This window comes from Saccopteryx bilineata, chromosome 5 (genome assembly GCF_036850765.1).
Source record: "Saccopteryx bilineata isolate mSacBil1 chromosome 5, mSacBil1_pri_phased_curated, whole genome shotgun sequence".
NCBI classification, from domain to species: domain Eukaryota; kingdom Metazoa; phylum Chordata; class Mammalia; order Chiroptera; family Emballonuridae; genus Saccopteryx; species Saccopteryx bilineata.
The window spans coordinates 35,259,535-35,279,993 of NC_089494.1; the positions used below are offsets into that span (position 1 = coordinate 35,259,535).

Sequence of the window (20,459 nt, forward strand, 5' to 3'; positions counted from 1 at the left end):
TCCCCCATACAGGCCATATACTTCAAAGAAATCTGACCAACCAGCAGTAACCAACAGCTCTCTGTTCCTCTGGTCAATCAATAACTCCAAGTTGGATATGTGACTAAGTGGCCTGATGAGGCTGGATTTCAGGACCCATGGAATGTTGGGCCAATGCGTTCTCCTTTGCTTCTGGAATGTGAGCTGGAAGCCCCTGCCTGCCACCCTGTGACCACAGAGGATGAAGCCTGGACTGACTGTGGCAGCAGGGAGAAGAGGTGGAAGATCAGGTTTCTTGCTTGAGACTTATTTGGAGGTTCTAGCAGGGGAGCGCAGCTACTCGTATACCCTTGACCGAAGAACGATCCTCTCCTCTAGTGGGGAAGGTCGTCCTCTTCAACCGAGCGCACAGCTTCGGGAGGGACGCACATGGAGCGGTGAGGGAGGAAGGGGACACCCGCCTAGCCAGCCAGATCAGCCGAATCAACCCTGGCAATCAATGGGGTGACAGATGTCACAGCCAGATCGCCCTCACATCCAGGTTTCTTGCTAACACTGATATAATTTGGGGCAATCAAACCCCTATGTTTTAGAAGCGTCTTTGTGTCAGATTTCCTTTCCTGTTAATGCAGTCAAAGCATTTTTATTGACACACCACTGAAATCTGCTCTTCTGGCACCAGCCTTGAACTCATTACCTCAATGGTGAAGATCGCTGGCTCCACATCTTGGTAGACAATCTTCACTAGCTTCACAGCTCTCCTTGCCTGCACCTCGGAGTCCGCGATCACCGCGCAGACCAGCTGGCCCACACAGAATGCCTAAAACACAGGGAAGACCTTTGTGTTCAAGAAGGCCAGGCCCCAGGGCCTCTCCTCTCGCCCACTGTTCTCCTTCCTCCCAGCACAGAGCTGGACACATAGTAAATGACCCCTTCACCTGTGTCTTAACCACAGTGCCATGGTTGACAAAGGTTTTGGTAGGAAAGTACACTTGTCAGAGTTGACCTGCTGCCCTTCTGCACTGGGGGAGTTCAGGTCTTTTTGCTGCATTGTTGGCAGGGGCCACGAAGAGGTCAAGAGTGATGCTGCCTCCTGTACAGCAGACTCAGGCTCCATCCAGGCCCAGCCTACAGGGCTGCTCAAAGGCCAGCTGGTGCCTATGAGCACGAGCAGAGCCATTCTGAGAGGCAGCTGTGCCTTCACAGATAGGGAGCGCCAGGAGGTACCGCCCGTCTCATCCAGAGAGGAAGGAGGGGGAGTGAGTGATGGTGCAGCACTGCCGTGGGCAGGTCTCGACCCCAGCCATGGCGGAGCACAGGCTTCCAGTGAACAGACCTGGCCACGGTGTGACCCCGCACAGAATGTTCATTTCACCTGCGGTGGGCGAGGCAGCCTAAGGAGTTTACACAGGGAGCAGGGCACAAAGTTGATGGAAAACAAAATCAAGGCTCCAAGAAGATAAAACATTCAGGCCTGGAAAAAGTCACCTTGACCATTTTGGTCTCTCTGTCATCTTATCCCATGATCACAATGAAAACTTAATCACTTATTTTTAAAATCTACATTAGACTAGTAGATCTTTTCTACAGGGAGCATATAGTAGTTTTATCATCCGGGGGAAAAAAATGGTAGTAAAAGAGTTTAAATCCAGAACACACACTCATGCAAAGTGTTTGTTGGGTATGGGTGGGTGGGGGCGGTAAGGAGACTAATGGCAAAATGTTGGTAATTATTGAATCTCTACTTTTGTGCATGTCTAAAATTTCTACAATGAAAATAATTTAAAAAGGCATAGGTGCCATAGACAAATGTTAAAAAAGAAATGAAACTAACAAAGGCAATCATTTACAATGGCTCTGTTCTCTGCTCTCCATTGATGACTGGTTTTACCTCTGGCATAGAGACACCATCCCCAAGAGGCTCATAACCAACAGGCCCACACCTCAAAGTGTGGGAACTACCATGCAGATTGGAATGATCTTGCTTGTTTAGTTAACATTTATGTAAAGGCCACAATTCTCCTTGTCTTCTGCCAATGCCACACCATGATGTCTTGGGGGAGTTTCAACCTTGACTGGAGACTCTCAGTCATCAAACTTTCATCTTTATCAACTAAGTCTGCCAGCAAGAGCTAGAAGTAGCTCTTGTTTCAAATGACGATGCTCTTTTGGGTTAACACAACTGAGAAGACTGAATTCTGCACAAAACCTGCTGAAATGTCTTTGCTGCATTTTCTGATAACTAAAGATATGGTAGCCAAAGTTTTAATTACTTAAAACTTTCAAATAACAACAATGCTAGCATTGTTTCTCTACTCATTTACCCTGCTACTTGGGAAGCAGTGTGTGGACTATACATATGAATCATACATGGAGTCTCAGTCAAAGACTTTTATCAGGTAGAGGGAATATATAAGTCATAAATAAATAAGCTTAATATAAGATAGAAAGTTCATTAAAGGTCTACTTTGCCTTCCCCTCTAAACTTAAGCTCTGTGAGAACAAGGACCACACTGGTCTTGTTCAGCTACAATGAGTAGCCACAAGGTCAAAATGCCTGTTGACCTTGATCTCAAACTTGAAGGAGGAGTCAATTTGCCCAGTGAATAAACAAAGGGAGACTGGACTCAATAGCCCTGCAAAACTCCTGCCCTCCAGACCCGAGGCTGCATGGATTCATTGCCCTGTGTTGACAAACTGCTTTGCAGTTGCCTGGAACAAGGGATTAGCTCTAGTTTCTGTCTCTGCCAGGGCAAATACTGAGAGATGTCAGGCTCAGTGACTTCAGAGTTGCACTTTATTGTGTGTGCCACAGAATGGATGTATTTTCCTGCCCCTGCCCCCCAAAATGAGAACTCGGGGGCCAAGACAGAGTTGAATCCTAGTAAATGAGATCATAGAATAAACTAAGGGCCACCCCAGAAAGCAGAGAGTGAGGAAAGTACCCAGAAAGTATCCAAAAAGAGTGAATAGCAATTGATCCTGCAAAGTTTCCTGTACAGAAGGGCACCGGGCTCGCAGAGATGGTGAGGGAATGTCGCCTAACGTCAGACCAATAATCAATAACTGCAAGGCATGTGAACACCAACTGTCCTGGGGTCTCCCATGAACTCCTGTCTCTTTTCTTTTGTAAATATAACTAATAGTCAAAACTATAAACACACGTACTTATATAAGTGTTTTCTCGAGATTTCATGTATGATCAATCTATTAAAGTGACCAATACATTTGTTTACAAATGTAACTGATCATTACAGCTCTCTTGATTTTTCAGCTATCATTAAGTTCCCACTTAGATGTCAGTGAGCTCTAACATACAAGTTATATATTAACAGTAATGCTTATGTGTCTTGTAAATATTTGATTAATGTGTTCCTGGCTTGTGTTTTTATCAAAGCGTGGATTATAAGAAAGTGTATATATCTCATATTTGTATATTTCTGAGGGGAAGGGTCATATTTGTTTAATGCAGGAGTAGTCAACCTTTTTATACCTACCGCCCACTTTTTTATCTCTGTTAGTAGTAAAATTTCTAACTGCCCACAGGCTCCACAGTAATGGTGATTTATAAAGTAGGGAAATAACTTTACTTTATAAAATTTATAAAGCAGAGTTACAGCAAGTTAAAGCATATTATAATGATTACTTATCAAGTACTTTATGTTGGATTTTCACTAAGTTTGGCAGAATAAATCTTTATAAAACAACTTACTCTAGTTAAATCTATCTTTTTATTTATATGTTGGTTGCTCCGCTACCACCCACCATGAAAACTGGAACGCCCACTAGTGGGCGGTAGGGACCAGGTTGACTACCGCTGGTTTAACGTATTTTACACAGTGTTAGTTCCATGCACCAGGGCATACATGAACAATCCAATGTGAAAAAGATGCCCATTAGAAACATGGCAGTATGAATGGATGGGTAAAGGTGAGTTTAGAAAGGGAGAGAGAACTCCTGGATTAAAGGATAAGAAAAGGCTCCATGGGGGTGACATCACTTGAACTTGGATTTGAACTTTGGACACACTGACTGGAGCAATGGCAAGAGATTCTCAGAAGAAAGATTAGCAAATAAAAAAGTATCATTATTTTCTCTTCATTTGTTCTTTCATACTTGTTAGCAGCACCCTTTCTTACTGCTAGAGAATATGAAACAATCAAGTACAGTACCTTCTATACAACTAGTCAACTTCTGTACTTACGTGAAAAACAAATGTATTTGAATTCATTCATCATTAGAATATAGCTTTTTATAATAAACATTCAAAGAATATTGGAATCATTTATGATGTGCCAGACATGATACTATCTTTAAGAAAATCTTAAGTGCCATTTTGAAGTAAGTTATTATTAAAACAGAAAGCAAAAATGCACTACCTTATCTGACTCCAGAAGTTTCTCAGGGCTGCCCAAAAAAGAGAAGGAGTTTACGCCGTGAAGATGTTCCTCAGTCAAGACGTCCACCACGCCTGGCAGGCTGAGCGCTTCCGAAGGATCGATAGACCTGCATGATAGCACACAAAGCAGGGCCCCTCAGAGCAGCCCACAGCCGAAGACCAAGGAGAACAGGCTTCATTGGAGAATGAGATATAAGAGAGTTAAGACATGTCAAAAACACTCCAACGGTTCAGTGCCAGACAGTTGGGGAAACTTTCCTGGGACAAAGTAGTTATTAGATGGAAGGACAAACTTCAATGAATCTTAAAATTTCTATTGCATTTCACTTCTAATCTTCATTGACTATCACCAATAGCTTACCCTCCTCATACCATTACTGTCCACTAATGGGACTTAGATGTGAAGGCAATCATTAAAGTCTACTGGGTAAGAATTTTATCACTTACACAATCTTAGCATGAGCTCTTGAACTTGTTACAAAAGCCAGGAAAAGTTCCCCTTCCATTGCAGGCATGTCGTCACAGTAGATGGCTTCACCTGTAGCATGCTTAATACCAGACAGATGCATGATGGGATGGCCAACTGGGTCTTGAGGAAGCTGCTTTGGGTCTACATTCTGTTTAATCAATAACCAACATATCATTTTTATAATCATATTATACACATCTTCCATAAGACAGTAGATATATGATTACATCTAAACCAGAACACTTTTGAAAATAAAAAGTTATTATTATTAAGAGCAATACCAGGACAATGAGCCTATTTTAATGATTCAATAGGGAAATTGGGATATGTATAGCCATGATGTTGTTCTTATTTTTCCCCACTTTTTTGTTTTATTTATTTATGTGTTTGTTTGTTTGTTTGTTTTGTGACAGAGACAGAGAGAGGAATAGATAGGGATAGACAGAGAGGAAGGGAGAGAGATGAGAAGCATCAATTCTTCATTGTGGCTCCTTAGTTGTTCATTGATTGCTTTCTCATATGTGCCTTGACAGGGGGTGGGGGTAGGCTACAACAGACTGAGTGATCCCTTGCTTAAACTGGAGACCTTTGGCTCAAGCTGGTGAGCCTTGCTCAAACCATATGAGTCTGTGCTCAAGCTGGCGACCTTGGTGTTTCGAACCTGGATCTTCCACGTCCCAGTCTGATGCTCTACCCACTGTGCAACCGCCTGGTCAGGCCCCACTTTTTTGAATATAGACCACAAACATCTCTGATACAAATTCCATTTTTATAAGTAAATGAATATAAATTTTCCTTCCTGGTAACATAAAATCATGTCTCTTTGCTAATGCTCAGGTATTTCTTTGAATTTTACTATCAAAATTATTTTACTGTTTGAATCTAAGCATGGCACATATATTTTGCAGAAGAGCACAAGGACCTCATGACTATGTTTATGGAAAATGTTAAGAGCACGTCATCAGCCAGAAGAGCTCTTTTTTTCTATTTTGAGTGAAGAAGCCTAAGAATAAGTGTTAGGCTTAGACACTTCTGATAAAGAATAAAACCAAAGGAAGATACATTTTGAGTGATGATCAACTAATATTACTCTTTCTTAGAGATCCATGGGGTAAAATGTCTTGCTACTGGTTCTGTAAGTACCTTAAATATGTTTCATTAACCAAAGCAGAAATTAAGAAACACAGTCTCTCCCCCAGTGTTTCAGCTTTCCTGGTTGATTGGTTATTGGGGGAAGAAGAATTGGAAGAATAAAGAAAGAAGTTAAGAGACATGATGTAAGCCAAACTCAGAGACTGGGGTGAAGGCTGTGGCTGGGAGGGGGCTGATGACGGGAGTGTGGGAGGTGGAAATTCCAGGAAAACTGCCAACCACGCAGCCACTCTCTAAAGGAGGCACAGCTCTGGGTCTACCGCTCTGCCCAAGGAGCTGCCCGCTAAGCTGTGCTGGGCAGTCCCATCCACAACTCACGGGGTCAGCCTTGTGCTTGAGTGAGCCAAATTCCCGGGAGCTCTGCCTGGAAGACTTGGGGGTAAAGGGAATACAGGAGGTTGGCTAAGGTGTGGCCTGGAAAGAGCTGTGGAGGTCTCCTCTTCTCACTCAGTCAGTTGGCCCACACTGCAGTGCTTGTGCCGCTCAAGAGCCCTGGATGGGGCAGGGACTTCTTCTTGGAAATGAGCCTCACAGTGCCAGGCCACATCATACAGCCGGAGAGGAGAGAGAACACATCACCAACAGAACACACACTGCCTAAAACCTTTCCTGGGGGAAAAGGAGCCAGAGAAGCTGATCTTTTTCCAATGCAGCATCATTTAAGGCATCTGAGGGGGAAGAAACTTAAATAGTTCTGTATTTGATTACCAGAATGTGCAGCTTGAGAAAACCTATGCAGTACATATTGACAATAAATGAGACATTTGAATCCACCTAAAAAAGTCATCTCATTTCAATCATAGCAGCTGATTTTCCAGAGTCAAAGCCTTCCCTGGTCCAACGAAAGCTCTCTGAAGTTCTTTCTTGTTCTACGGAATCAAAGGGAAAGACCCTTGCTGACTAGGATCCCACTGATTAGCTGACGTTTCTTTTCATACAGATGTCTTACTCTCTTTTCCTTTCTGAACATTTGGATTTAACTGTGCAAATACCGTGAATGGGGAGGGCCATCATGCTTACGATGGGAACTTTATATAAAGACAACTGAGAAGAACACACTTCTCCAATGTCCTCTGCTGCTCACGGGACTCCAGAGGCTGGTCCTTGCTCACTGCCAACCCGCTTGAGGGATGCCAAAAAGAAACCTTTGGTTTGCACTAGCTCAGAGGCCCCCAGGCGCAGGGTGAGGAGGGCAGATGGGGGCAGGCCTGGCACATGAGGAGAGAAAAGGAGAGCGGCCTCTGTGATTTGATAACATGTTTGTAATTTTTATAGTTATTTGGAAAATGAAAAGAGAATCCTACTGCTTTCATAATATAAATGACAATAAATAAAATATCAGCCAAATTTTGGCTGACAGTTGTATAAAGAAAGTAGAGTCAACTTTAAAATTAACTTGGCATACGACATATAGGATGCTCTGAATTTATTCCTATTTTATGTAAAATCCGCTATTTCATAATAAAATACATACTAACTGATAAACATTTATTGTTTTAATGTCCATATTTGTTTCATTTTGATGTAAATTTTAATTTTGTAGTTACTATAATGGAATGCACAAATAAAGACTGTGGGCTAAGATTTAGGGTGTTGCTGTTGTCATCCTGACGTCATAAGATAGAAAGCAGAAGATTATCAAGAAAAACAATTGAGAACTTGGTCCAAGCATCATTCAAGAACGGTAGATATTAGGCCATGGAGGGGAACAGGGAAAAGGAGAGGAAATGTTACATATTGGGATTTAGGCATGAAGAAAGCTTTGCACCAGCCTCTGTGCACATCTGTTCCACTGACATAACTCACTGCTTTCCCCACCACCAAAGGCTCTCAGCAGGTAGGTCTCTTTTCCCTCTCCCCTGGGGAGCTGTGAAGGTGATCAAAAGACAACAGAGAGTACGAGGGCTCTGTTTGGTGTGGTTTTCATGTTTCAGGTGATGGGTAGGGATCGACTCCCACCGTCAAGTATCCTCCAAGTGCTACACCATGAGGCTGTGTTGAGCTCTCAACTTGAACATTTCAGTGAAAAAATCACCTAAATCTCTCTCTCTCTCTTTTTCTAGTTCTAGGAGGCTTCTTCCTTCCTGAAGCAAAATTCCAGGTAATTCAGAAGCTTAGACACTAAGGAAACACTTCTGTAGCTATCTATAAAGACACTGGGAGTTTTCAGGGATGTAACACTTTTTACTGTAATAAAATACACAGATTGGGGGGTGGGGGATGCTTTTTGAAAATCACTGTGTGAGGCTTGCCAAATAATGGGGGGAAAATCCCACAGTATATCTTTGCCCTATTCTATAATCAAATATAAACTTGATCATTTTAGCTGAAGACATAACATGTTATTTTTGGTTGCCAGCTCTGGTGAATATCCTGGTGAAAGAGGTTGTACTTAATAGTTGCTTCAGCTTCTTTTGCCGCTAAAGAGCTGATGGAAGAAAGAATGCTGTGCTGTCAAACAGATGATGTCCTGACCTATGTCAGAATGCTTTCAAAGCAAATGAACTGACTTGGGGACAAAGTGTTCAAGCAAGGGGGTTTGTGTGTGTGTGTGTGTGTGTGTGTGTGTGTGTGTGAGAGAGAGAGAGAGAGAGAGAGAGAGAGAGAGAGAGAAACCACAGGAAAAACAAACAAAACTATCTGTGTGGGAGATACACTGCTTCTAAACCTGGTCCTGCAATCTACTTGTAAGGTTACTACATTACTATGAGATTATCACTTTTCTTTGAATGATTGGAACACCCATTAATTTGTTGTGGTTCATTTCTAAGGTTTACTCCATTGTCAAGGTTAGGTATTTATAAACCAAAGGTTGCAGCTGCCATATTTTGCAGATTTCCAGGGAAGAGGGCAGCTGTTTTTAACAGTCAAAATAATTCCTTTCAATAGAGTTTGGTGTATTTGAATTTTTGAACATATTAAACCTAAACCCTGAAGGGTATACATGAACTTCAGTGTTCATTACAACATTCTGTAAGCTTTTATAACTAAATCCAACAACTCAATCAACATTCTTGACTTAGTAAAACGCTCAAGGTAAAGTTTTTTTAATAATACTTTCAAGGAAAAACACATTGAATCTTATCCAGTTTACCAATAGGATGCTTCAGGTGATACTTTTATGCTGTGGCAGAAAATTCCATTTGAAAGTTATAAGGAATTCTCTTCTCCCTGATAGTCAGCCTTCACTATGGAGCTCGAAATCGCTATTAGCGCTAACATTTGCTCCAACTCTAAAACATAACTCACAGAAAAACCAGTTGGTGAATGGGAGTGGGGGAGCAAAGTATATTCAATATTATTCAAACAAAATCAATTAGCAGCTCTTTTAAAAAGCATTACTTCATTTCATCGACTTCCAGGGCCTGTGTTTGCTGCTCCTCTGAAAATAAAATCAAAGCAGCCCAAGGCCCTGACACCGGATGTGACGTGGGTGGTGCTCCGACTTCCATGCTGCCAAGGGTGGCAGCACGTGGCAAGCTAGCCAGCTCATCCTCGTCGACGGTGCAAGGCCACGGGGCAAAACACACAGCCTTCAAGATCAAAACAGACATTGTTTTAAAGCTACGATTGGCAGCTTGGTTTTCAGTCGTAATTCTTCACTGATTTTGGTATTTTAATTAACACTAAGGAAGGCTGTGCATTCACCAGAAGGGGAACTTGGGCTTAGAAAGCTTGAGAATCCTGCTAGGACAGTGGGAATGTCTGAGTGAAGGAGTTACAGACCAGAGTCTTCAAATTAAGGAAAGAAAATGCCACTAACCTGGTACTTAAGTATACTCCAGTGGTGTCTAGAATGAAGATCTTCTAAAGCACTCTCATACCTGTCTGCAAGGCTGGGAAAGCGAACAGGGTCCTAAAAAAGTAAAATCGTTATAGATATTTAAAATGTGCCCAGGTGGTCCTGGAAGGGAGGCTAGCATGGATCCTAACAGACAGCTCTAATCTGAAGTCTAACATTTATTGCAGACTCCCTGGCCTCCGGGACACATGCCCTGGGAGGTCCACACTTCATGAAGAGCCAAGTGAAGAGCGTACATCACTGACTTCCAACATCTCTCTGTTTCCTCATGATTCTCTCATGTTAAGTTCTAAATGCTTTGAGGACTCAGAAAAACCAATAAGACAGGAAGATAGAAGCTAAATAAATAAAATGGCAAGGAATAGAATGCTTAAGCCAGGAAAAACTCAGAGCCAAAGTACACCACTGCAAATGTGCACAGAACCCTGTTTTCACCACCTGACAACTTTGAGAGACAGGAAAACACAGAGGCTGCGATCCAGCCGCAGCCCCGCAGGAGGAAGCATTCTGGGGTCCCAGGAAGAACACTTCTTAGAACAAAGGGCAATGGGTCATTTGGGTTTTTATCCAATGCTTTAAACAATATACCTAATGGTTATCTTTTACATTAGAACAGCGGTTCTCAACCTGTGGGTCGCGGCCCCGGCGGGGGTCGAACGACCAAAACACAGGGGTCGCCTAAAGCCATCGGAAAATACATATTTATTATACAATCCATTTTTAAATAAAATATGTATTATACAATCCATTTTAAAATAAAATATGTATTAGACAATCCATTTTTAAATAAAATATGTATTATACAATCCATTTTTAAATAAAATATGTATTTCCGATGGCTTTAGGCGACCCCTGTGTTTTGGTCGTTCAACCCCCGCTGGGGTGGTGACCCACAGGTTGAGAACCGCTGCATTAGAATTTCTTAATAAAAAATTAAAGCCAACAAAGGCTATTATTTTTAATCGTAGAGGGATACTGAATAGAAGAAATTGATTGAAAGTACAAGGCTACCAGGCAGAAGCTTTGAATTAGACCACTTAATTTACCCCAAAAAAACTATTTTAGTTTGCAATTAATTAGAGGAATCTACTTTATTTTTTTTCTCTTGTGATTACCTGGTGATACTATGGCATTTATATATGATTTTAAGCTTTTAGTCTCAAAAATTTGATATAACTGTTTTTGTTCTTAGTTGTTCCCATGTATAATGGGAAGATACACTCAGAAGCAATGATAAGAGAAAATTGTGTGCCCCTTATTAAAAGTGATCATACTAATTTTGATACCACATAAAGAATGCTCTTGGCTTCCAGTCCAGGCCTCCAATTGATTGTAGCATGGGATTGATGAGGCCAATACAGTTCAAGTTCCCTTTGGGTCCAGCAAATTTATTCAGAGAAATCTTTTAGTTTTGTGTCCTCCCTAGCCAACAATTTTGTAACTAATAGTTTGTCAAAAGGGAGACCAGGCCAAAAAATTCTTGGATGATTGCTACTGTTATTGAGACTAGTACTGGGTCGTTTTCGTCATGTTCCTCTAAAGCCCTGGGGATCACGGTAAGAAAGCCCTGGGGATCACAGTAAGAAGCTCCTTTCCTATGATGGCCTGTTTCACAGGAACCTTGTAAAAGTGCTGTCACCATCATCTCACAGGTGAGAAAAATGACGCTGAACAGGAGAAGCAAGTCCAACGCCCAGAGGTAACCCTCAACAAGCGGAAGACGTGCTTCCCTGAGGGGAAATAGATTTACATCATTAACAAGGTTTCTGCACACCACCTAGACAAACATGGATCAGAAACAAATTACCCGAGTGGGGTTTAAATCCTGCACAAGTCTGTGCTCTACTTGCAGTTCTTCCCTAAAACTTACGAGCTGTCCACAGACAGCTTGGAGGCTTCCCAGCAAGCCCAGGTGTTTCTAACCCGGTTGTCTTTTCTGTGCTACAGCTTTTGGCAGGGAGTTGCTGCCTCCACTCTGGGTATCACCATGGTCTCTAATACCAGGGAAGCTAACACAAGGATGGTCAGTTCCACTTACCATCCTCTTTAAAATCTGTGAAACTTCCAGGTAGAACTTGAAGAGGAAGCTGATGATGAGAGTCCTCTTAAACTCCACCTTCCCACCCGGAGCTGAGCCTGGGAGGGAGACTTCGTCGAGAACCAGCCTGCAAGCTGCATCCAGCATCTCTTCATTCCAGGGCCTGTGAGAGTGAAAAAGGAAGACTCCTTGCCTGACAGGACTCATCACCTCCAGGCTCAGCTAGTGTGTAAGACAAAGAGCTACAACTTAACCCAAGAAATAAGAGCACAAGCTTCTAGGTCGGGCAACCCACGTTGAACCCACAGTCCACCACCCTCAAGGCGTCTGGAGCAGGCCCACCTCTTCGTCATCCAAAAGAGGGAAATAATAGCGGAGCTCACCATGTGAAATGGTCATGAGAAAGAAATGACAACCTGAGTTAAGTCCTTAGCCCAAGGGCGACAGACCCCTATCTCACTAGAATGTTTACTGCAAGACAGGTTTTTGTTCTAAGCACCTTATATATATATGTTCATTCATTTAAACCTCTCAACTGTCCTATGTGGTGGGGATGATTGTCCCCTTCCCACAGAGAAGGAAACTGAGCTATTTTAATATTAAGTAAGCTGAATGAGATCACATAATTAATAGGAGTTAAACTGAGATTTGAACCCAGGCCTTTTGGCTTACTCGTGGTTATGTTTTTAACTATTACTCTCTACTACTCAGGTAATGGTAATTGATACTCAGTAAGTATTCGAGAAATATTGGCTATTGGTATTGCCTAAAGATATAAAAAGTCAAGTAAGCAAATGCATTTAGCAATTTATGATAAAACAAAATCCCAGCCTTGACCAGGCAGTGGCACAGTGGATAGAGCGTTGTACTGGGATGTGGAGGACCCAGGTTCGAGACTCCGAGGTTGCCAGCTTGAGCACGGGCTCATCTGGCTTAAGAAAAAAGCTTACCAGCTTGGACCCAAGGATGCTGGCTCGAGCAAGGGGTTACTCAGTTTTCTGAAGGCCCGCAGTCAAGGCACATATGAGAAAGCAATCAATGAACAACTAAGGTGTCGTAATGAAAAACTGATGATTGATGCTTTTCATCTCTCTCCATTCCTGTCTGTCTGTCCCTATCTATCCCTCTCTCTGACTCTCTCTCTGTCCCGGAAAAAAATAAATAAATAAATAAAAAATAAAATAAAAAACTCCCACATTCTGTTTTTCATCATGGTAAATTATTCTCGCAACAAAGAATGCAAATGCACTCATTTTGCATAATGCATCTATGTGCTATTGGGACATATCCAATATGTCCCAATGGACACTCTCTCTCTCTCTCTCACACACACACACACACACACAACACACATACAATTCCCACTTCAGATTTTGCTAAAATCAAGACCTGTGGAAATAATTATGAAGTCCTGTTGGAATTCCACACCATTAAACAAAAAGGCAGTAAGCACTGTCTCGTAACTGTGTGTCACCGAAAAAGAGCTGCCCTATAACTTGGCGTCTACGGACATGATGCCATACCTTCCGATGAGTTTCTGGCAGGAATTCTTTGCACAGATGGTGGTTGGACCAACACCTCCATACGAGATGGATAACTCTCTAATGATGCCATCCCCTTCTCCAAAAAGGACTCTCATTCCTGAATTGACTATTGCAAGTGCATTCTGTTGCCGCTGGGCTTGGCGGAAAGCTGACACAAACTCCCACTGAAAGCAAAAGGTAAGTGGCACATGAAGAAACACACTGAGCTTCTAGACAGTTTAGGTTGCCTCATACATCCTTGTCACACTCTGTTATGAGTTGAATTGTGTCCTCCCAAAGCTGATGCATTTAAATCCTAACTTCCAGTGCCTTAGAATGTGACTGTATTTGGAGACAGGATCTTTAAAGAGGCAATTAGGTTAAAATGAGATAATTATGGTGAACACTAACCTGACATGGTGGTGTCCTCATAAGAAAAAAAAAATTGAACACTATATAAACAAGGGAAAGACCATGGGAAGACACAGGAAGAAGATGGTCATCTACAAGCCAAAGAGGGAGGTCTTGGAAGACACCAGCTCAGCTGACACCTTGACACCAGATTTCTAACCTCCAGAACTGTGAGGAAATGCATGTCTGCTGTAAGCCACCCAGCCTGTGGTACTGTGTTATGGTGGCCTGAGCAGACTAGCACATCTGCCAACTCGGGCTTGGTTATTCCTTTTCTTTTTTAAATTACTTTCGTTATTTACTTATATATTTACTTATTTTATTCAGTGAGAGGAGGAAAGGCAGAGAGACAGACTCCCACATGTGCCCCAACCAGAATCCACCCAGCAAGCCCACTAGGGGGTGATGCTCTGCCTATCTAAGGCGTTGCTTCGTTGCTCAGCAACTGAACTCTTCTTAGCGACTGAGGTGGAGGCCATGGAGCTATCTTCAGCACCTGAAGCCAGCTTGCTCCAACTGAGCCATGGCTGCAGGAGAGGAAGAGAGAGAGAGAGAAGCAAGAGGGGGAAGGGTGGAGAAGCAGATAGGCACTCCTCCTGTACACCCTGACCCAGGACATCCACACACCATGCTGATGCTCTACGACTGAGCCAACTGGCCAGGGCCAATTATTCCCTTTTTATAGATGAGGATTCAAGGCTCAGAATGAGTCAGCAATTAGTTCCAGGTCACAGTAGATTTGGAAACAAGGATTCAATCTTGAGGCTAACTCCAAAGCCATTTTTTTCCATTATGTTCTATGACAAATGTATTTTCTTTTAGCTTCTTTCAAACCCCAAGGTTTAGGTAGAGCTATATTTTCAAGTCTTATTTAGGATAAAGCCTCATAGCACAAAGATTTTTTTTAGTAAGCAAGTAACTTTAAGGGAGAGAGGGAGGGAGAAAGAGAGAGATGGGGCAATGAGAAAGATCTCCTGATTCCAGGAATAATAGAAGATTGCATAGCACAAATAAAAACGACAGTAATTACTGTAGATTTTTAGCAACCTCAGCATAACAATTTTATTTTATTTTTCATTAAGTCAAGAACTTCTATCTTTTCACTTAAAAGAAGCACTTCACAGCTTCTCTTTAGCATATCCAAATTGCCAGCATCCCTACTCTTGGGCTTTGGGGCCATTATTAAGTAAAATCAGAGTTATGTGAGCACAGGCACTGTGATAGGGCAGCACTCGATCTGATCATCTATTCTAGAAAGCTACTAAGTGACTTTCTCAACCTTTTCCAGGCAAAATTAAGTGACTCTACACAGATAACCTCCACACCAGCTCCCTGTGGTGTAGGCCCTGAGCACTGCCTGGGGTCATCTGGCTGGTGGGCATGGAGATGACAGTCCTGCTCTGCCTGGATGCAGTGAGTTGGCACAAGATTTCATCATACTACTCAGAACAACATGCAACTTACAATTTATGATAGTTTATATCTGGAATCTTCCATTTAATATATTTGGACCACAGTTGACCACGGATCACTAAAAATGTGGAAGTGAAACCGCAGGTAAGGGGGACTACAGTATTCACAAATCCTCATAGCTCTCCAGTAAACACCACACGCCTTTTCTTCACCGACTACGTGTTGGAATTAACCAGCTGCAGGCTCACAGGTAGAAGCAGAAATCAGAGGACCATGCTCACCTTCCTCGAGTAGGGGACGCTCACTGAGATCAAGATTTCTTCAGGCTTCAGATCAGCACTGGGGCACTTTTGGAGAAACTGCTCATTCAAAGGAATGTGTCGTTCTCCTTCTGTGGAAAGAAATGACACTTTTCCCTGGAATTTGTAGTATTAAACAATCAAACTCCCAAATTCTTGGGAAAGAATTCTACCAAATACCTGAGAAAACTAATTGTTTGGGAAAAGAAGTGTTCTTCCCATGCTTAGTAAATCTTTCACCTATAAAGACATTTTGCAATGTTTCTTCCCATCTAGGTCCCACCTTTCCTTTTCTTTTTTCTTCTATTTTCCTTTCTTTTTTCTTTTTCTTTCATGGCTTATAAATAAGAATAGCTCGCGGAGTAGGCCAGAGGTCAGGAAGAATAAGACCTTAGCAGTCCTCTTCCTGGACAGCACAACTCATTTCGAGCCTCATAAATAGGGAGTAGATATTAATACCCCTTCTGATATTCCAAACAAGTTATCCAATAAACATGTACTGTTTCTAATCAAGATTCTACTAGGTACCGTAGTGAATAACTTGCCTTTAATGAATTTTTTATAATAGTGAGGTGATATTTTATTTGTTTATATTTATATCTTTTTCCCAGCACCTAAAGAATTTCTGGTATTTTTGGGGAGAAACTGTTTAAAGCTCTAATGAAATATGACTTTTGGATGAAATCTTAGAAGCTTTTAATTTTTATATTTGCATACAAACCTCTTTATCATTATATGACTTTTTTGTGTTTGTGACAGAGACAGAGAGAGGGACAAATAGGGACAGACAGACAGGAAGGGAGAGAGATGAGAAGCATCAATTCTTCATTGAGGTTCCTTAGTCTCCTTAGTTGTTCATTGGTTGTTTTCTCATATGTGTCTTGACCAGGGGGCTTCAGCAGAGTAAGTGACCCCTTGCTCAAGCCAGAAACCTTTGGGCTAAAGCCTGCAACCATGGGGTCATGTCTATGATCCCATGCTCAAGCCAGTGACCCCGCACTCAAGCTGGATGAGCCTGCACTCAAGCCTGATGAGCCCGCACTCAAGCCAGTGACCTTGGGGCTTTGAACCTGGGTCCTCAGCGTCCCAGTCTGATGCCCTATCCACTGCGCCACTGCCTGGTCAGGCAGTATATGATTTTTTTAAGGGGGATGTTACATAAATCGATAATTCTGAATGCAAATCTTCCTCCTTAGAAAAATTTTGTGGTTTTCATGATAGGAAGAGTAAGTTTTTAAAAACGCAGATAATAGAAAGCTAGTCTATATTTTTAAATTTAAAAATAAAGATTTAATAGACCAATTAGAATTTCCTAAAAATTGTTGACCAAGTTGAAATAAGAGAAATAAATTAAAAATCCTTTGACTTAGTTTCAAAAACAAAACTCAAGTAATAAATATAAAATTAAGCCTAATCATTGTTCAACAGAAAAAGGTCCGGAGACTTTCATCCATGACAAATTAAGCATGAGCACATAGCATGATGTGGGAGCCACCATACTCCTGAACCACCCGGAGAAAGTCTTCAGCAAAGGGCGCAGTTGTTCTCAATAGCACGTAGTTCTCTCCACTGCTAGGATCACATCCAGACATGGACAAAACAAGTGTGGTCAATGTCAGGTGACCATTATGGGAACATATTTAGCACAAGTCCTCAAAAAGAGATAAAAATATGGGAAGTGTGTAGAATTAGGACCAGACTGACTAGCTTTCCAGCATCCAGAAAGGCAGAGAGAATTATTAATAGTACAGTATATAGAATAGTCATTTTCGGAACTTGACTTCCTGCATCCCCAAAGAGACCCCGGGTAGAAGGAGCAGATTTAATAATCTTCAAGAAGGGGCCGTCACTTACGTGTTGAGAGCAAGTGGAGGGTGCAGTTGCCCACGGCCAGGAGGGGATTCAGATCTGAATCGAGATGCCTGCTCACGATGTGGCCCCCTAGAGACTTTTTAAAATAATGCGTTATTTTCACCTCAGTTATGTAATTATAAAAGCACAGGTGATAAAATAAGAATTAAGCGAGGCTTTGGAGAACTATTCTGTCTGCCTGTCCCAAAAGAATGAAAATGTTGTGATTTGTCAAGGACAGTCATTGACAGGACACACACCAGTTACTGTCATCAAATATTTATACATACAGCCATGTTCCTGATTTGGGATCCAGCCAGAGTTCCCAAATGCTTCAGCAAGGCATGGTATGTCTGTGTCTTCTCCTCCGGGAGCTGCAGGATGGCATCGGCCAGGATGTCCTTCACCTGAGCCAGGCTGAGGCCGGCCCCCAAGGTCAGCCCTGCAATGAAATCATTTGTAAGTAATACAGTGTGATCACTGCTGACCTGGAAATGTCCATTAGGTTTCAGATTGCAGACTCGGGATCTTCATACTGGATACACGCTGCCCTGCTCATGGGCAGTGACAGTGGCAGTGGTGATGGAAGTGGTGTTGGTGACAAAGGTTGTGATGGCGGCTGAATGTTTTGAACATTCAGTGTGTCAAGCACTGTATTGTTGAATGTGCCATAGCTTCTCCTTGAATCCTACCTAACAAGTCTTTGAGATATTATTAGTCCTATTTCACAGATCAAGAAACTGAGACTCAGTTAAGTAATGTGGCTAAGTTTTTGCAGCTGATATAATGACACAGTCAAGAATTATGCTGTAGAGACAGACTCCAGTCTCACATTTATATTGCTTCTCATCATTGCACTAAAACAACTGCCTTTACCTGAATGGGGGAAAAACCCCAGTCTGTCACAAACTTGCTTTGCTCACTGCTCTGATCCTGGAATGCAAGGACTGTGTTTATTCACCTTCACCTTCGGTCCGGCACTTGGCACAGTGTCTTTTATGGAATAGTTGCTACACTTCTCCGATATGGAAAACTTTCCGACACACGGAAAGTTCTTTAGAAAAAAAATCTGACTGTTCAAACTCTTAGTATGTCATCTAATTATACAGCATTCGTCCCTGAGCCTCCTCCAGAATCTCATCATTCTTATAAGAAGTGAATCTCTCTGAATATTGTAATTATAAATAATTCTTCTGGTTATCTGCAAGGCAAGGAAAATAAATTGATTAGTGCATTTTATTTAAGACAACAGGACCTGAAGAACTCACCGTCAGATGCATAGTTTACAACATTCAGTTCTTCAATTCTATCAGGAGAAATGACAACCGGGTGAAAGACGCCTTTAAATTTCACTTCAGGCCCTAAAGGGTTAAAAAAAAAAATGAAAAGACCAAGATAAAGGGGGCTAACTGACTTGTTAATTTTGAAATTGGGATGAAAAATGATACCTTTAAATGTATAAAAACACTGTATCTTTCTACTGGTCAGTTCATTGCCAAGTCACACAGGCACAGACAGAATAGCCAGATGACGTTTCACTGCCCCGGAGGACCCTTTGGACTTGTTAGCCTTAAAACTTGGCTGATTAGCCCTGGCTGGTTGGCTCAGTGGTGGAGCGTCGGCCTGGCGTGCAGAAGTCCCGGGTTCGATTCCTGGCCAGGCACACAGGAGAAGCGCCCATCTGCTTCTCCACCCCTCCCCCTCTCCTTCCTCTCTGTCTCTCTCTTCCCCTCCCGCAGCTGAGGCTCCATTGGAGCAAAGATGGCCCGGACGCTGGGGATGGCTCCTTGGCCTCTGCCCCAGGCGCTAGAGCGGCTCTGGTCGTGACAGAGCAATGCCCCGGAGGGGCAGAGCATCGCCCCGTGGTGGGCAGAGCGTCGCCCCCTGGTGGGCGTGCCGGGTGGATCCCGGTTGGGCGCATGCGGGAGTCTGTCTCTCTCCGTTTCTGGCTTCAGAAAAAGGGGGAAAAAAATTGGCTGATTAATCCTAGCAATTTAGAGCCCTTTGGTAGAGCTCTAAGAGACTCCCCAGAGAAGCAGGAAGTCGAACTGATTTTACAACGGACACAGTAGAGAGACCCTATAACTACAGCGTACCAGCTGAGAGGAAACAGAGCCATTTCAAATACAAGCCCCAGATCAGTCTCCACGTGGAAAAGACAAGACAGCCATTATTGGAACTGCTGCTCCTGATTTGTTAGGCAGCAGACCTCCTGGGTGCAACTCTGTGTACTGCTCCAATAGGGACAATAGCAGTTTACTTATGTAATGGAAGCTGTAAAAGTCTTTTAAACAATGCTGAGGAAGTCCACACTGAATCAGGCTGGTTTTCCTCAAACATGCATATACAAAGCTCTTTTCCCCAAAGCACTTTCCTTAGGTTTCCTCATAAGAAGTCCCTGGGGTTCGGCATACCTGTGGAGGTGTTCCCCATGATGACAGGGGCTTGGGGATACTTGGCTTTAGCTTCTATAAGTTCCTTCAAGGTCACTGGGGAAATCCATGTCATTCTGTCACCAACAAAAACCCTAGTCCTCTGTGGTTGTTTCTCAGCCATCATCTATTGAAACACCAATAGGGATTTGAGATTATTTTATGATACTATCTCCACCTGTTTTTGCTCTATCTTTGTAGGAACAAAGAAAGGAAATAGAAATTAAAATTAAATTAAATTAAAATGACCTCACAGTACAGCTTCACTAGGAATCAGAATAAAACGGTGATAATATTTTACTCCGGGAGTCAGTCAGTCTCAATGCCTCCTTTTGGTGCTCTTATATTTCAAAGAGTTCATTTCAGTGTTTAAAAATATTTTAACGGGCTTCATTTTGTCAGAACATTCTAGTGAAGAACAAACTCAGTTTTTTTTACTGGAAATACAAAACATATCTAAATCCACAAATGTTGTGCTGTCATTTCATAACATTTTTTATAGATACTAAACTGCTGCTTCTTACATTCAATGGCCTCCTCGAGGTGACTCTGCCCCTCACTGCCCCAGCTCTGCCTTGGCCCCACACTTTTTAGACCCTGAGTTAAAGATGACAGATAGATATTAGCTGTTTGCCAATCAGTCTTTGAGAGGATCTGTAAGGAAGTAACTTTCTACCATTTTACCATGAAT

At 42.4% G+C, this 20,459-nt stretch overlaps 1 protein-coding gene across 1 annotated transcript in view; it reads right to left on the reverse strand.

The window, feature by feature from the left end:
- LOC136337559 (aldehyde oxidase) overlaps positions 1 to 20,459 on the reverse strand; it is a 76,676-nt gene that overhangs the window by 37,036 nt on the left and 19,181 nt on the right. Inside the window, exons 9-19 of the mRNA XM_066278896.1 lie at positions 19,751 to 19,895; positions 18,605 to 18,697; positions 17,627 to 17,778; positions 17,340 to 17,433; positions 15,468 to 15,577; positions 13,363 to 13,547; positions 11,840 to 12,002; positions 9,763 to 9,855; positions 4,826 to 4,995; positions 4,359 to 4,485; positions 677 to 799 (exon numbers count right to left, since the gene is read on the reverse strand). Coding sequence (XP_066134993.1) covers positions 677 to 799; positions 4,359 to 4,485; positions 4,826 to 4,995; positions 9,763 to 9,855; positions 11,840 to 12,002; positions 13,363 to 13,547; positions 15,468 to 15,577; positions 17,340 to 17,433; positions 17,627 to 17,778; positions 18,605 to 18,697; positions 19,751 to 19,895 — 1,455 coding nt within the window. The remainder of the gene's footprint in view (positions 1 to 676; positions 800 to 4,358; positions 4,486 to 4,825; positions 4,996 to 9,762; positions 9,856 to 11,839; positions 12,003 to 13,362; positions 13,548 to 15,467; positions 15,578 to 17,339; positions 17,434 to 17,626; positions 17,779 to 18,604; positions 18,698 to 19,750; positions 19,896 to 20,459) is intronic.